General features: G+C 38.0%; 1 protein-coding gene across 1 annotated transcript in view; it reads left to right on the top strand.

Annotated features, from left to right (window-relative positions):
- Window positions 1-252: 252 nt before the first annotated feature.
- Window positions 253-18790, top strand: part of umps (uridine monophosphate synthetase) — a 37372-nt gene continuing 18834 nt past the window's right edge. The window contains exons 1-2 of the mRNA XM_072261936.1: window positions 253-436; window positions 2246-2399. Of these exons, the coding sequence (XP_072118037.1) occupies window positions 302-436; window positions 2246-2399 (289 nt within the window). The 5' untranslated portion in view covers window positions 253-301. The remainder of the gene's footprint in view (window positions 437-2245; window positions 2400-18790) is intronic.

Genomic DNA, 18790 nt, shown 5'->3' with positions numbered 1-18790 from the left:
AAGGAAAACCCAGAGCTGGGAATAACACGTCTACCCTTCGCTTTACTTTTAGTGAGGCACGCACCTATGATGAAGCGGCGTAATGACGTTGTACATATTACCCTAATTAATTATGTAAACAACAAAGAATGCTTAATCAAACAATATGTTTACAGTATTGCTGAAATATTAATTACACAACAAGCCTGGCCGCAGCGTACTTGTTGGGTGAAGGAAAGCGCCGCCGTCCTGACGACGAGGCTCGGCTTGGCGCGGGGTCAAGGGTCAGGACGTGCGTGTGTGGCCCGCCAACGCCGGCAGCATGGAGTCGCTGGTATCTGAGCTGCATGCGATTCAGGCCGTGAAGTTCGGCAGTTTCGAGCTAAAGAGTGGCATATTGTCGCCTGTTTACTTCGATTTGAGAGTCATTGTGTCCCACCCAGCTCTCATGAACCAGGTACATTTTCCGTGCGCTTGTGGCTGCAGAGGTCTAGACCTGCCCTGCAGCGTTAGGAGGGTGAACATCGGTCGGTGCCCCCGGCAGTTTGACTCTCAGATAGGATGAGCAATGCCGTGGATTTCGTAGAGGTGGGAGGCAGTATTGTTTCGAAGGAAGCAACTGTATTTCAGTCCAGTTCTCTCCTTTAAATTCCCACAGAGCGCTGTCTAGTGGGTACTTTCTCCTAGTGAATCTGCAAATAGTATTACAACATGAGCGGAAACAGCGTGTTAGTGCCGGCCGCCAAGTGCCTGTTTATATATTGATCCCCTTTTCCCAACTCGTCTGATTGCCTTCTCTGCCGCGGCGTTCCAAATGTTCGCCTAGATGTTAAATGTTATGAGGGTATCCGCTGCCTCCCTCTTGAGTGAAGTGCGTTCCAGATTTCAGTCACCTTCCAAATAGGAAAAAGTTTCTCACTCTCTCCCCTACGACACTTAAACTTTGCATCTTAGCCTCTGCGCTCGAAGCAAAACAAACCCAAGTTCTTTATAGTTGAAATACAACGTCCCAGAATCTCTTCTGTTCTCCAGTATAATAACATCCATCCTATCGTAAATGGTGTATCAGAACATCACAAAGTACTTCAGCTGTGGCCTTGTTTATGTTTTGTATAATTGTTCTTAATTTTTTTTACATCTTGGTCGATAAAGGCAAATATCCCACATGCCTTCTTAACCACATTATCTTGCTGTGGTGCTGCTTCATTCTGAAATCATTGGAAATGTGAGAGTATGTGACTGATATGAGGAGGAAGTTCATTAAGATGTATTTATAATACAGTTCATAGGTCACTGACAAAATGTTCATCTTGCCATCTAAATGTGAAGCTACGATAAAGAATTGTCAGATAAATCAAATAATCCTGTCCACTTCTCCAAAACTGGCACAGGTCTGAGTTATGAAAGTTCTTATTACTCTGATTCTTGTATTTCTTTTGTATTCTGAATTTGGTATATCTGGCTACTTTAGTTGTTAGTGTTCATTGAGAAATGCATATCTCGGACAATCTCACTGGTCCAGAAACACCACTGGGATTGTGAAACGGGCCCAGCAGAGATTGCACTTTCTGAGGAAACTTAAACAAGTATCACTCCCCACTAACATCTTAACTACATTCTACAGAGGCGTGGTTGAGAGTGTGCTGACCTTTTGCATCACAACCTGGTACTCCAGCTGCAGTGCTGTCGACAAAAAAGCCTTGCAGAGGGTGGTTAGGGGAGCAGAGAAGGTTATTGGGATCTCCCTGCCTTCTGTCCAGGACCTCTTTCAGAGTCGATGCCTCCAGAAGACACGATACATCATTAAAGACCCCTCACACCCTCTCCATGAATTGTTTGTTCTTCTGCTGTCAGGCAAACGTTACAGGAGCATCAAAACTAAAACCACAAGGCTACTAAACAGCTTCCTCCCACAGGCAGTAGGAATGCTAAATAGCTGCTCTACCTGACTCTGCTTTGGACACTTTTAACTTGCACTGGTCACTTATAACTTGATTTTAACTGACATGTGGCTGTTGTGTTTTACTATTTATTATTATGTTTATTATTTAGTGTTGCGTTTGTTATGTTATGATTGCACTGCTCCTGGGAAACGCTGTCTCATTCTGCATTGCAGAGCTGATGTACAGTTAGAATGACAATAAAGTTTTTTTTAAATCTTTGAATATCTGACCTCTAGTGGTATGGCATTATGTGAGTACATATTGGGTTCCAAGTTCCTGTTTATTTGGTTCTGAAATAACAAACCAAATGTCTTTCCCTGCAGGTTTCTGATCTCTTGTGGCAAACCGCAAACTGTGCTGGAATCAAATACAGTTCCATTTGTGGTGTTCCGTACACCGCTTTACCTCTTGCGACTATTATCTGTTCTACCAAAGGAATTCCCATGCTTATTCGTCGAAAGGAGGCCAAGGATTATGGTAAAATTCATCGCATAATCATAGAATTAAGTTCTTGCCCATAGGCTATTCCTGTCTCTTTGTACGACCATCCAGTCTTCCCCAGGTGCTTTCCTAAAATAGATTATTTCCCCTCAGACCCATGCAGTTCCATCTTTAAATGCCTGACTCACCTGCCAGATCCAAAATACTTTTTTTTTTAAAGGAGGGGTTATCTACATTCCTGTGTTTTTAGCCTTTCTCCTAAAGATTGTGTATAATTTGTTTTTCTTGCAAATACTGTTTATACAATACTAAGTGTCTGTGATGCCATTGCAAGTAACTTTTTCATATATGTATGTTTGCCTATTTGACTCAAACTCTAATTTGACTTTGTTTATGGAACCAACTGTTAAAGGAAACACCTGCTGTCAGTGTACTCTTGGTAAACTTATGATTTTGCACACACCTGTCAAATTGTTTATTCATTTTCGATGCATCAAGGAAAAAAAGAGTTTTTCTAAGTTCAGAATGCAAACACGAGGAAATCTGCAGATGCTGGAAATTCAAGCAACACACACAAAATACTGGTGGAACGCAGCAGGCCAGGCAGCATCCATAGGAAGAAGCACAGTCGATGTTTCAGGCCGAGACCCTTGGTCAGGACTAACTGAAACTAACGGTTAGTCCTGACGAAGGGTCTCAGCCTGAAACGTCGACTGTGCTTCTTCCTATGGATGCTGCCTGGCCTGCTGTGTTCCACCAGCGTTTTGCGTGTGTTTCTAAGTTCAGCTTTGTAGCTATAATCCCTTTTTTTCTGGAGCTATTCTCGTCAGTGCTTTAGCTCATACTCTTGGGTAAGATTAGCTCTATTTACCACGTGTACGTCAAAGCACACAATGAAATGTGTCATTTGTGTCACATCAAGTCAGCACAGATTAAATTAGGTAATCCACAAATGTCGCCACACTTCTGGCGCCAACGTAGAATGCCCACAACTCAGTGACCCTAACTATGTGGGAGGCGATGGAACACCGAGAGAAAACACACGTGGTCCCAGCAGAACGTACAGACAATGGGGGGAATTGAACCTTGATCTTACAACTAATGATGTAAAGTGTTACACTTATGGTTACACTGTTGCTTGCTCCTATTTGTATGATTTGTGTGTTTTGCTTTCTCTGTACATTGGGTGTTGGTCTTTTTTTTAGTTGGGTTCTTTCGGGTTTCTTGCTTTGTGGCTGCCTGTAAACAGACAAATCTCAAAGTTGCATAATTTATACGTACTTTGATAATAGATGTTCTTTGAATCCTTGAACTACCATGGCACCCTCCCCCGTGACCTTGGTGTGATCATCAGAATTGAAAACAATTCTCCACTTTTAATCAAAGCTCAAATTATCTTTGTCTTTTTTAATCTTTGCCTCCATTTTGGAAGACCTGGATTCCAGATAAAACCATTCTTAACTTGTCCTGCTAGTTTCCAATATTCTTGCCCAGTGTTTGGCACAGTGTCATTTATGTTTCTTTTCCTTGTTCTACATTTTTATCCAGATCAATGTTAAGGTTGATGATGATGAAATTGTTTGTGGTCCTTGTGGTAATTGGTTACTTAAAAATTGACACAAGATTACAGATGATATCCAGAGCACAAGTAGGCCATTTAATCTAACAAGTTAATACCAGCACTCAAACCTGTACTTTTCTCATTAGTATTGATCTGTATAACCATCTATTCCCTCTTCTTTACACTTATTCCCACCTCCCCTTAAACTTATCTTGACTGCTTGTTTCAACCACTACCTGTAGTAGCAATTTCCATGCACTGATTGCTCTGGACAAAAACATCTTCTGAATTCTCTGTTTGATTTCTAGGAAACTACCTTGTATTGATTTGTCTCTAGTTATGTTGTTCTACACAAGTGGAAACATTTTCTTTGCAGCCACTGTACAGTATTATTTGAACTTTATTACAAACGTTTGTAGTTCACCACTCAATCTTTTATTTTCTGGAAAAAAAAGTCTGCTTATGCTTTCCTAAAACTTGCATCTACTTATTTCTGTTATAACACTCTCCAGTGTCTTTATAGATGGAGTAACCAGAACATATGGAGTGCTGTATACTTAAGATGTGTAGATTTGGTGCAATTTTCCTTCCCAGACATAAATCCAAGCGTGTGGTTTGCTTCAGCTGACTTGGCTAATTCGTGCGTTAACTTACTTCTCTATCCCACCTGGATTTGCATTTTCTAAGTAATAAGTAATCTCTTTATTTCCTACCAAAATGTACTACCTTGCATTTTACAACTTCATTTACCAACTATTTGCCCATTCTGCTAGTTATCCTTCAGTAACTTATTGACATGCTACTCACTTATAAATATCCCACCATTGTAGCTGCATCTGCAAATTTAGAAATTGTTTTTGATTCCAAAATCTAAATTTTAAACTGTGGTAGTCCTACCATTGAATGTTGTAAATCATTAATACCCATTCCGTCATCCATTGGAGGTACTTTGGCAAAGGTCTTTTGAAAATCTACATAATTTGTAATCCCTCCATTATTGTTGTACCAAAAAATCAGTGAGATTGGATATGAAGGAATTTGCCTTTTTGAAATGAATGATGATAATTTCCTCTTGCTTATTCTATCGGGGTGGTCAAATCTCTACAATCAAATTACTTAAAATAGAGAATGAAATTGTAAATCTTTCACTATTTTTTAGTCAAATTTATTTGTTAGAATTTGTTTATTGCTTTAGCTATTGCTTTCCGGGAATCTAATGATATCACTGGTATTTTAAGGAGGGGTATTACTCACAAAGTGTCGCTTTATGCTGATGACCTTTTGCTCTACACTTCTAATGTGGAGTCTTCTTTACCTTCCGTACTTTCTTTGCTTTCCTGCTTTAGTCAGCTTTCAGGATATAAACTTAACTTACATAAGAGTGAACTTTTTCCTTTGAATAATTTTGTATTAGTTAACACTAACATTCCTTTTAAAATTGTAAGAAATCAATTTACTTATTTGGGCATAACAATTACTAGGAGTTATAAATTCCTTTTTAAAGAAAATTGTTTTGCACTTCCAAATTGCGTTAAGGCACTATCAAATTGGTCATCCCTCTCTTTATCATTGATTGGCCAAATTAATTCTATTAAAATGAATATTTTGCCTAAATTTTTATATTTATTTCAGGCCGTACCCGTTTTTATTCGTAATTCCTTTTTTGATTCTCTGGATTCTATTATATCTCCGTATATATGGAAAAATAAAATTTCTCGATTAAATAAAGTTCATCTTCAGAAAGCTAAAAAGAATGGAGGTTTCACTTTACCCAATTTTAGATTTTATAACTGGGCAGTCAATATATGGAATCTTACGTTTTGGTTATATTGTATTAATTGAGAAGACTATCTGGTCTGGGTTTCTTTAGAAGCTAATTCTGTTAATAAATTTTCTATCATCTCTCTTCTCGGATCCTCAATTCCTTTATCTGTAAGTAATTTAACTGATAATTTTGTAGTTAAACGCACCTTGAGGATTTGGGTACAATTTAGAAAATATTTTGGTTCATTGAGTTTTTCCACTTTCAAATCCCATTTTTTCTAACTTTTTTTTAAACCTTCTATGACTGATGTACTTTTTAAAGAGTAGAATGAATTGGGTATTAAATGTTTTCAGGATTTGTTTGTTAGAAATAATCTCTCTTCATTTGAACAATTGTCAGCTACCCAAACCACTTCTTTCGATATTTACAAATTAGAGACTTTTTGCGTTCTCAAGTACATATATTTTCTAAAAGTCCAGATAAGAATTTACTTGATACAATTTTTAATTTGAAACCCTTCCATAATGGGTCTATAGCTAATATTTATGGTATGTTGGGAATAAGAAATATTCCTTTAGACAAAATTTTAAAAATCTCTGAGAACAAGATTTATAGATTTCAATTTCTGAGGATTCTTGGAATGAAATTTTTTAATTGGTTAATACCTCATCGCTGTGTGCCCGTCTTTCCCTTCTACAACTTAAAGTGGTTCATAGGGCCCACGTGACTAAAGATAAGGTGTCTCGTTTTTATTCAGATGTACCTCCCTATTGTGATAGATGTAACAATGGAGGAGCTTTACTAATTCATATGTTTTGGACTTGTCCAAGTCTTGAAAAATATTGGAAGGAAGTGTTCCAAACTTTTTCGGTGCTTCTTAAAATAAATTTTAAACCTAATCCTTTGACTGCCTTATTTGGTATTGTTGGAGGAAATGATATTATTTTGGAGTCACATGATTTGCATATTTTGGCCTTTATATCTCTTACAGCCGGGAGGACATTGTTGCTTAAGTGGAAGGATGCCACTCCGCCTATTCGTACTCATTGGTTAAATGATGTTATGTCATGTTTAAATTTAGAGAAGATTCGCTGTTCAATTTCTGAACCTAGACAAGATTTTTTTAACATGTGGGGACCTGTTTTGAATTATTTTCAAAATCTTTGATTTGCTATTTAGCACAGATGTTGGCTAACAATATGTTTTATTGTATGATAAGGATTTTTTCCTTTTCTTTGCTTTTAACCAAACGGCTGTTTTTTTCTGGTAGTGGGTCTAGATTTTTTTTTGTATAATAATAGAAGTATATCTTTTCAATATTATGTTTAAATTTAATGTATATGGATATGGGGTAATGAAACTATATTTGTGATTCCAATATATTGTAATCGATATATATTATATATCTTACTGTACTTTATTCTTTTATGTAAGAAAGCAATAAAAATATGGAAAGAGAAAGAATTTGTGAAATACAGGAACAAAAATGTTTGAGTGTGGGGCCTTTAGCATAGTCAAATCAGTAAAGAAATGAAAGCAAGTAAAGGACTCAAGCAGGGGATTAGGAGTGCCGAAAGGGGCATGAAAAGCACAAAATTCAGCCCATTTTGCGCACCACAGTCGCGAGGAGACTCTGGATTGCTTGGAGGCAGAGAGAATTTAAAATAAGTGAGCAGGAGCAGTCAGCATACTGTGTGATATAGTCCCAAAGAGGTATTGGGTTGCACGTAATTAGGCACTTGGCAAGGAGCAATTTTTTTTTGCTCGGCATAACAAAACTTTCAATGTGAAAATATGTGCCCACCTCATTTTTACATTTCCAGCATAAATTATTATCAACAGTCCCCATTTTGTAGGGTCTAGTTGGTGTCCAATTGAATAAATTTCCCTCTCGCTTCCCTAATATGTCTACCCACATTTGATAAAATATTTGACCACTCATTATCTTCAATAATGCTTCCAAGATCCTCCTGCCATACTGCTTTGAGATTGTTACACGATTCACCCACAAAGTGCTTGAGCATTTTATAAAACACTGATGCTTTATGAACTTCCTGTGGTGATGTAAAGTATTCAGTTAAAGGGTTACTTTGTGGGTCACCGTTCTTGAATATGCTACTAATGCAATGTCTTATTTGTAAATACTTCCAAAAATTCCCTTTATTTACAATTATATTTCCTCTGCAAATCCACGTATGACAAAAATCCCATTCTCATAGAGATCACCTACTGTATTTACACCTTTAATCTTCCATTCTTTCCAGTACACCATTCTTTTCCCAGTGCATATCTCAGGGTTATTCCAGAGTGAGGAGTATAACTGGTTTAAATGTGATGTTCTACAAGCTTTATGAATTGTACTCCACACACTCCTTGAGTGAAATAGTATAGGATTTAGATTAGTCCTGTTTTCCCACATATTGTGAGAGGATGTTAAGGGGTGAATGTGGTGCAGCTAGGCTCTGTTCTATAATTACCCAATCTAAATCAACATCAGCCCTGTCCCAGTGTTTAGCTAACTTGGTCATTTCAAAGGATAATTTATATGCCCTGACGCCTGGTAGACTGAGCCCGCCTATGTCCCTGGACATACAATACACATCTTACTCATTTTAATTCTGGGATTCTTCTTATCCCATAGAAAATCACTTATAATTTTGTTGTATTGCTTGTAGACCAAACCTGAAATAATTAAAGGAAGCATCATAGAAAGATAGTTAAACTGAGGTGCTATGACCATTTTGACTACATTGACTTTACCCCAGAGTGACAGTCTCAGTGACCCCCACTTATCCAGATTATTTCTTATCCTACTCAATAATGGATCATAATTTAAAGTAATTATTTCATCCAAATTCTGACTGAGTTTGACCCCTAGATACTTCATTCCAATTGGCACCCATCTGAAATTAAACTGAGATACTGAATTTGAATAACACAATTTTGACATTGGCATAGCCTCAGATTTATTGCAGTTGATTTTATAACCAGGTACCTCAGAATATAATTGAATTGTTTTCATTAGTGGGGGTAAGGAATTAGGAGGGTCACTAATCAGTAATAAAATATCGTCAGCAGATAGCATTAGCTTATGCTCCTTTCCGCCTCCCTTCACCCCTCTTAGCATTTGGATCTGCTCTAATCATGATTGCCAACGGTTCCAAAAAAAATCGTAAATAACAGTGGGGAGAAGGGGCAGCCTTGGCGTGTACCCCGTGAAACGTTGAAAAATGGGGATGTGATACCATTGTAATAACTGCAGCCTGAGGGTTTTTATACAAAATTCTCATCCATGATTTAAAGATAGAGCTAAACCCAAAGAATGACAAGGCTGTGGTTAAAAGTCTCCACTCAACCCTGTCAAAGGCCTTTTCGGCATCCAGGGAGATGGCAGTAACTGGGATACTACTACTTGGGGAGTTCAGCCATGTTAAGTGCAGTAATCTCCTTAAATTGTCAGTTGGGGATCTGCCTTTAATGAAGCCAACCTGGTCAGTATTAATTACAGATGGCAATACTTTCTCTGATCGCGAAACCAGTATTTTAGTCAGTATCTTACAGTCCACATTAATTAAGCTTATAGGCCTATAATTGGAGGGATCTATTGCATGCGTCTTTTTTTGGGATCAACGATATTAATGCTTCATTGAATGTATTAGGCAAAGATTCCAAATTAAATGCTTCTGAATAGATTTTTGTTAGAATAGGAACCAATATGTCCAGAAATTTCTTACAATATTCAACTAGTACCCTCATAAAGATATTACTGCAATGAATAATTTTTTAGACCAATTAAACATTCCTACACTTTCTGTTGATAACTGAAAACAGTTGGATCAACCTATTTCTTATGAGGAAGTTGCCGAGGCTGTACGCTCATTGCACTTAGGGAAGGCTCCGGGTCCTGATGGATTTTCTGGAGAATTCTGTAAGGCTTTTTCCTCACTGCTTATACCTCATTTATGTTCAGTCTTTTTGGATTCCTTTAAGTTGGGTAGGTTGCCACAGTCTTTTTATGAAGCTTCTATTTTGCTTATTCTTAAGAATAAGAACCCAATTGAATGTTCTTCATATAGACCAATCTCCTTACTTAATGTTGATACAAAAATCCTATCCAAAGTTCTGGCTCGTAGGATTGAAAATAGTTTACCATCTATCATTTCTAATGATCAGACTGGATTTATTAAAAATCGATATTCCCACTTTAATATTTGTCATTTATTAAATGTTATTTATTCTCCTCCTAAGAAGATATCGGAATACGTGATATCCTTAGACGCTGAGAAGGCTTTCGATTGGGTTGAATGGAATTATTTATTTAGAACCTGAGAAAAATTTAATTTTGGGCCCGATTTCACTCAATGGATTAAATTACTTTATCTTTTTCCCTCTGCTCAGGCTCTTACTAATTTTCGGAATTCCAAACCATTTAAACTTCAACGTGGAACTAGACAAGGTTGTCTCCTGAGCCCTTAGCTCTTTGATCTAGCTTTAGAACCCTTAGCCATTGCTTTTCGAGAATCTAATGATATTACTGGTATCTTAAGAAGAGTACTACCCACAAAAGTTTCGCTCTATGCTGATGACCTATTGGTTTTTATTTCTAATGTCAAGACTTCGTTACCTCCTGTGCTTTCTTTGCTCTCCTATTTTAGTCCATTTTCAGGTTATAAATTGAATTTACATAAGAGTGAACTTTTTCCTTTGAATAATTTGGTATCAATTAATACTAACCTTCCTTTTAAAATTGTAAGAAATCAATTTTCCTATTGGGTGTAACAATTACTAAGAATTATATACACCTACTTAAAGAAAATTTTCTTACCTTACTGAATTATGTTAAAAGGGCACTATCAAACTGGTTGCCCCTTTCGTTATCATTGGTTGGCTGAATTAATTCTATTAAAATGAATATCTTAACTAAATTTATATATCTTTTCTAGGCCTTGCCCATTTTCATTCTTAAATCTTTTTTTGATTTTCTTGATTCTATTCTATCTTTTTATATATGGAAAAGTAAACATTCTTGATTAAATAAAGTTCATCTTCAAAAAGCTAAAAAGAATGGAGGTTTAGCTTTACCCAATTTTAGGTTTTATTACTGGGCAGTCAATATACGAAACATTACGTTTTGGTCATATTATATTAACCGTGAGGACTGTCTGGTATGGATCTCTTTAGAAGCTAACTCTGTTAATAAATTTTCTACCATTTCTCCTCTTGGATCCTCAATTCCTTTTTCTTTAAGTAAACTAACTGATAGTTTTGTAGTTAAACATACTTTGAAGATCTGGGTACAATTTAGAAAATATTTTAGTTTATTGAGATCTTCTCTTTCTAGTCCCACTTTTTCTAATTATTTTTCTAAACCCTCTATGACCGATCTAGTTTTAAAAGAATGGGATGAATTGGGTATTAAATTCTTCCAGGATTTGTTTGTTGGAGGAAGTCTCTTTTCATTTGAGCAATTGTCAGCTAAGCGTAGCTTACCAAAAGCCCACTTTTTTTGATATCTACAAATTAGAGACTTTCTGCGATCTCCATTATATACATTTCGGAAAAGTCCAGATAACTTATTAGATGTAGTTTTTAATTTGAAACCTTTATAATGGTTCACTATCTAATATTTACGGTATGTTGCTGAGAATGAGAAATGTTCTTTTAGACAAAATTAAAAATCTTTGGGAACAAGATTTACAGAGTTCAATTTCTGAGGAAACTTGGAATGAAATTTTTAAATTGGTTAACACTTCATTGTTATGTGCCCACCATTCCCTCTTACAATTTAAGTGGTCTATAGGGCCCACGTGACCAAGGATAAGCTATCTCGTTTTTATTTGGATATATCTCCCTTTTGTGATGGATGTAATAATGGAGAAGCTTCACTAATTCATATGTTTTGGACATGTCTGAGTCTTGGGAAATACTGGAAGGAAGTATTTCAAACCTTCTCCGAACTTTTCAAAGTAAATTTTAAGCCTAACCCTTTGACTGTTTTATTCGGTATTGTTGGAGAAAAAGATATTATTCTGGAGACATCTGATTTGCACATTTTGGCTTTTATTTCTCTAATAGCTAGGAGGACGCTCTTGCTTAAATGGAAGGATGACGTTCTGCCTACTCATGCTCAATGGTTACCTGATGTTATGTCATGGTTAACTTTAGAAAAGATCTGTTGTTCAATTTCTGAATCTAGCTAAGACTTTCACACATTGTGGGGACCATTTTTGAACTATTTTCAAAATCTTTGATTTGTTGTTGAAGTACAGATGTTGGCTAATAACATATTTCACTATATGATAAGAATTTTTTTTCCTTCTTTCTTTCTTTACCAAGCAGCTTTGATCTTGGTAGTGGGTTTAGATTTTTTTCTGTATAATAATAAAATTACCATATTTCAATATTATGATTTAATTTAATTTACATGAATATAGAGTAATGAGGTTGCAAGTGTGATTCAAAAATGCATTGGTATTACTTTATCTTTTTTTTTTGACTTATATACTTCTTGTACTCTGTATTCTTTATGTAGAAATTAATAATAAAAGTATTGAAAACGATAATATTCAACTGGGAAGCCATCCATACCTGGAGATTTCCCCATTTTAATAGCCGCAATAGCCCATCTGACCTCATCCTCAGTAATTGGGGCATCCAAGGACTTGGCTTGTTGTGGGGATAATGTAGACAATTTTATGTTAGCAAAAAACTGATTCAGCTCCTCCTGGTCATGGTTAAACGGCGATGCATATAGATGTTCATAGAACTGTTGAAAGACTTTGTTTATTTCTTTAGATGATGACACTAATGTATCCCCTCCCTTAATTATAAGTATAACACTATTCGTATTCTGCTGCTTTAAATATCGTGCCAGCAGCTTACCAGCTTTCTTACCACCTTTGTAGAAACTTGTTTCTAATCTAAATAATGCATATTCTGCTTCTTTGTTATATATGTTCTTTAGCTGGAGTTTCAAATTGCACAGATCTTTGTATAAGCCATCAGTATATTGTCTTGATAAAACCTTTTCCAATGTTGTTATTTTTGCTTCCAGATTTTTTAATTTGCTCCATACTTTCTTTCTTCCTTTTAGATGTTTGTGCTATTAATTTTTCTCTCATATACGCCTTGGATGCTTCCCATACCGAGGACAGCTTTACTGTGGTCCCTACGTTCAATTCAAAAAATGAAGTCAGATCCTCAGCCAGCTTATCACTGAAATCCTCATCTTTTAACAGCATAGTATTCATTCGCCACCTACCCCTCCTTCCCCTTTCAGTATTTAATCAATTTGAATTTCAACCGGTGCATGGTGTGATAATACTATTGGGCCAATTTTACAGTCTATCACCTGTTCTGCAGTGGGGTTGGATATTAGAAAAAAATCGATTCTAGAGTAAGATTTATGTCGATGAGAGAAAAATGTATATTTTTTTTCCAGATGGATTCACCAATCGCCATATATCCACCAGACCAATATCCTCAGTAAGTTGATGTAAGGCAGCCCTGTCCCTAGGTACTGGTGATGTCTGAAATTTGCTTTTATCAATAACAGGGTCTATTACTTGGTTAAAGTCTCCTGCTAAAATTATTTGTCCTTCCTTGGTACCTAAAATTTCGATCACCTTGTTAAGAAAGTCTGGGTCTTCCTTATTAGGTGCATATATGTTACAAAGTACTACTTTCACCCCATTAATAAGTGCATCTATACAAATTATCCTCCCTTCCTTGTCTTTAAATTCCCTAAACAATACAAAATTAAGTTTTTTTTGTTAACTAAAATCATTGCCCCATTTTGTTTGCTATTAAATGATGAATAGAATACCTAGCCCAACCAATCTCTTCTAAATTTCAGTGCTTCAGCATCTTTAAAATGTGTTTCCTGGACAAATGCAACATCAATTTGTTTACCTATAAGGTATGATAAAATCTTTTTCCTCTTGATTGGGTTTCCACACCCATTAATGTTCCATGATATAAAATTAACTATTTTCATGTCCTAAACTTCATGCACACATGTGCAAAAGTATACATTTTCCCGGATGGCTGGGTCTAGAATGCAATAACTCCAAAGAAAAAACTCCAAAAACAAAACCTGTATTCTATCCCCATGCTCAATTATTACCAACAAACACTGCAAATGCTGCGCTCTCAAACAACAAGTAAACAACCAACATAACCCAAAAACAGAAATAATATATTCCTGCCAGATTAACTAACAAAAATAAACAGGCAAGATAAACTCCACAAAGAAACAGAAAAGAAAAGGACACATGATATGGTCTGCGAAGTACTGTGCCAGCTAGTAAGCCTCACCCTAATCAGACCACTTTAACCAGCTCCCCATCCACCTTGTTATACCTAAAAAGTTATCTCCACCTAATACTATGATCATATCCTGTCTCAGTCAATGCCAGCGCCGCAGTTTTCCTAAATGAATTTCTCTGCTTCTGCAGCAGTAGTAAAGAACTTGTTCTTTCCTTTATGGGGAGAAGGCAGGAAAAGGGTACTGATTGTGGATGATCAGCCATGATCACAGTGAATGGTGGTGCTGGCTTGAAGGGCTGAATGGCCTACTTCTGTACCGATTGTCTATTGTCTTTCCATGTGAAGCGTAGAACCGCTGGATAAGCGATTGTATACCTCACATTGACTTTTTGCAGCATTTTCCAAGCCATAGTAAATGCCCTCCGTTTTTCAGCCAATTCTCTGGACATATCTGGAAAGAATGAAACTTTGCATCCCTCCCACTCAACTCCTCTCTTTGCTTTGGCCACTTGCAGCACTTTCTCTCTGGCCAAAGAGTGCAAGAATCATATTAGGACCAGCCTGGGGCGGCGGGGGAGATGCGATCCTCGCCCGGCCTAGGAGCCGGGGCCCAATGCGCCCTCTCAGTCTCAAACTCTGCGTTCAGTTCGATGCCAAATCCTTCGAACATGATTCTTTGCACACACTTAATCAGACTGCCTGTTTCTGCACCCTCCTTTAGACCGATCAGCCTGACGTTGTTGCGTTGGCATCTGTTCTCAAGCTCCTCGACATGGTTCCACAGCAGGTCCAAGTGTTTATTATTCTGTTTGCTGGGACCCACCAGTTGCACAGTGGTGTCCTCCACACTGGAAAGGCGGCCCTCGGCTTCCATCAGCCTCTCTTGAATGGCATTGATGGAGTTCTTCAACTCCGTTGTTGTTTCCTTAATCCTCGATACAGCAGCAGCCACCACGAGTAGAGTGGACTAACCTTAGCCAGTAAATTCTCCATGTTGGAGCCTTGGTCTGTCTGTGTCGTTAGTGTGTCTTGAACTTCGGATTGTGGGCTCTGTCTTGTAGCCACACGGCTCATTGTAGCGTTCTTAGAAGGTCTTGGCATCGTACAGAGTTATCTCACAAAGTTGTTATTAGCACTTTTAGTGGGGAAAAAAAATAAATTCTTTTTAACTGCAGGACAGCTGTATCCGGACAAGGTAGGAGAAGTATGCTGTAATTAATTGAATTTCATGGTGGGTTGTCGGAGCTCCGCTAACGTGCAGCCATCTTGCCCAGCGCCCACGTGACTCCCCATGTGCACAATTTTAATATGTTACTGGTCATAACCCTTTATAACAATCATTTGACTCCCAGGAAGAAACCCGACTTAAGATCAGCTGAGCAGCAATAAGTGGATTTTAAAAGAAGCACACAAAAAAAAAAGCGCCAACAGCGCTGAACAAGAGGACTTACCCCACACTTAAAGAGGATATCTGAACCTTCTAGCACCCCATATTCTGCCCCACTGCCAATATGGCATTTAACATAGTCAAAAATGAAAACAGGACATAATTTATCAATCCACTGATTTGTTACCGTGATCTTTAAACTCCTTCAGGCTGGAGCAGCACCGCTAATTTAAACAAATAATGAAACTGTATTAATCAAAACAAATACGTTACGCATCCTATAAGATATCTTGCTGTCAAGTAATGAAAAGGTAAAATAAAGCGACCATTGAGCATGTTATCGCCCATAACCAGGGCTACACAGTATATACATTCTTTAGCCCAACATGTCTACAAAAGTTTTAGCTTTGTCAGGAGAATCAAGTATCTTGGTGGTCCCGTTGTAGGTGATTTTCAGCGCCGCTGGGTACAGCAAAAAACCAATTTCCCCCGGGATCAATAAAGTATGACTATACTGGATTTCGGATTCCCTCAGCCGCATCTTTACCTGGTCGAATTTCTTGTGCTTTGGAATAACTGCTGCTGAAAAATCTTGAAAAAACATAAGCCTGGATCCCTCATATATTAAAGTCTGGGTGTCAGTCCCGTGGCATATCGAAGTCTCCATCACTCTTTGCTTACCACCGAAATCATGGAACCGCACGAGGACAGGTCGAGGGCGTTGGTCTAGGCCCGGTTTTGGAGCCAGCGTATGATGAGCTCTTTCCACTTTAATGCGTCCAGCCTTGGTTTCCAAATCAAGGAAATTAAGCAGCCAGCCCTCAAAGAATTTCGCTGGCTGGCTGCCTTCAGGTAGACCGATAATTCGTATGTTCTTCCTCCTACCTCTATTCTCAAGATCATCGGTATGGTCAGACAGGCTTTGAACTTGCTTTCCTAGCGCCCGAATGCGACTTTGGGCTTGATCAGCTACAGTCTCTACCATGGAGACTCGGCCCTCGGCCTCGGTCGTTCTTGTATCAAGATTTTTAAGCTCCAATGTGTGGTTCTGGAGTGTTAGAGAGAGTGGACCCAGCTTCTTGTCCATCATTTTGTATATGTCCTCCGTAACTTCCTGAATTACTTGATGAAAAGCAGGGTCCAACGTGTTAGCATAGCTAGCAGCAGCCAGCTCCTCAACCACGGGCGAGCGCTCTGTGCAGTCCATCCTGGCAGCCTTTTTAGTACTTTTCAGTGGCATAGTGTTGAAGCAGCTCAAAAAAAAATACTGATCAATGTTCATGTTATTAAATCCAACACTTGGGCATTTAAAGAAAAAGTTGGAATGGGTAGGTTTATATGCAAACTTATCAGTGCTGAGCTCAGCAAGCAGACCTTTCACTGCATCGCCATCTTGAAACAGCAATTGTTTTTAAAGAGTTCAAAGTAAATTTATTGCCAAAATACATATATGTCACCACGTACAACCCTGAGGTTTGTTTTCTTGCAGGCGTACACAGTAAATTCAATAAACACTGTTGAATCAATGAAAAATCACACCCAACAGGACTGACAGACAACCAATGTGCAAAAGACAATAGACTATAAAAGCAAAAGAGAACAAAATAAATAAGTGGGCAATAAATATCACAAGCATGAACTTGAAACGGAGTCCATAGGTTGTGGGAACAGTTCAGTGATGGGGCAGGTGAAGTGATACCCTCTGGATCAAGAGCCTGATGGTTGAGGGGCAATAGTTTCCTGAACCCGGTGGTGAGAGTCCAGAGACTCCTGCACCACCTTCCTGATGGCAGCAGAGAGAAGAGGGTATGACTGAGTGGTGGGAGTCCCTGATGCTGGATACTACTTTCCTGAGACAGCACTTCATGTAGATGTGCTGAATGGAAGAGGGGCTTTATCCGTGATGGACAGGGCCATATCCACTACTTTTTGTAGGAGTTTCCGTTCAAGGGCATTGGTGTTTTGATACCAAGCTGCGATGCAACTGGTCAGTGTATTCTCCATCATGTATCTGTAGATGTTTTGTCAATTATTCGATGCCATGCTGAATCTTCGCATACTTCTAAGGAAGTAGAGGCGCTGCTATGTTTTTTTCATAATTGCTCTTACTTGCTGGGCCCAGGACAGATCCACTGAAACACCAAGGAATTTAAAGTTGCTGACCCTCTCCACGTTTGATCCTCCGGTTTCTTCCACCTGAAGTTAATACTAAGCTCCTTGTTCTTGCTGATATTGAGTGAGAGGTTGTTTTGACACCACTCACCCAGATTTTCAATCTCCCTCTGGTATGCTGATTCTGCCAGTGACTGGTGTTATAGGCGAACTTAAATATGGCTTTGGAGCTGTGCTTCGCCACAGAGTCACGAACGTAAAGAGAATAGAGCAGGGGCTTGGCACATGCTGTTGTGCACCTATGCTGATGGAGATTGTGGAGATGTTGCTAATCTAACTGACTGGGGTCTGCAAGTGAGGAAGTCAAGGATCCAATTGCACAAGGAAGTATTGAGGTCAGGGTTTTGAAGCTTGTTGATTAGCTTTGAGGGCATGGATCGCTGAGCTGAGTTGATAAAGAGCATCCTGCTGTATGCGTCTTTGCTGTCCAGATGTTCCAGGCCTGAGTGAAGAGTCAATGAAATGGATCTACTGTGGACATGTTGTGCCAGTAAGAAAATTGGAGTAGATCCAAGTCGCTTCTCAGGCAAGAGTTGATGTGTTTCAATCACTAACCTCTTAAGTCATTTCATCAGAATGGATGTACAGTTGCAAGAAAAAGTTTGCGAACCTTTGGCAGTTACTTGGTATTCAGCATTGATTACTTGTTAAATGTTGTCTGATCTTCATTTAAGTCACAACAGACAAGTACAAACTGCCTAAACTAATAATACAAACAATTGTACTAGTTCTCATCAATACTCTGTACACCATTAACGCTGCCTATAAAATATATTTACCTCCCACCAGAAGTTTTCATGTATTTGTGTTTTATTGTTTTACAACATTAAATTTGTAATTAATTTAGATCAATTTGTAGAGATGTTTTTACTTTGACATGAAAGTCAAGTGTCAAAAAAAAGCCAAATTAAATCCATTGTGATTCAATGTTGTAAAACAAAACATGAAAATTTCAAAGCGGGGTAAATACTTTTTATAGGCACTGTAAATAATCACCGTCTAGGTTCAAAAAAAAGTATGTGAACCACTGGGGTAATGCCTTCTACAAAAGCTATTTGGAGTCAAGTGTTCCAGTCAATGAGATGAGATTAGAGAGGTGGGTTGTAGAGGTGCTATATATATATATATATATATACACACACACATATACACACACATACACATACACACACACACACACACACACAAAGTCAGGTTACTAACATAGTTTGCTCTTTTCAAGTAAGATCTGTTTATGTGCACCATGCATTGATCAACACAACTTTCAGGGGACC

The sequence above is a fragment of the Mobula birostris genome, chromosome 6 (assembly GCF_030028105.1).
Source record: "Mobula birostris isolate sMobBir1 chromosome 6, sMobBir1.hap1, whole genome shotgun sequence".
Lineage (NCBI taxonomy): Eukaryota > Metazoa > Chordata > Chondrichthyes > Myliobatiformes > Myliobatidae > Mobula > Mobula birostris.
The sequence above is the reverse complement of the archived record's forward strand: the minus strand, read 5'-3'. Positions and strand labels throughout refer to the sequence as shown.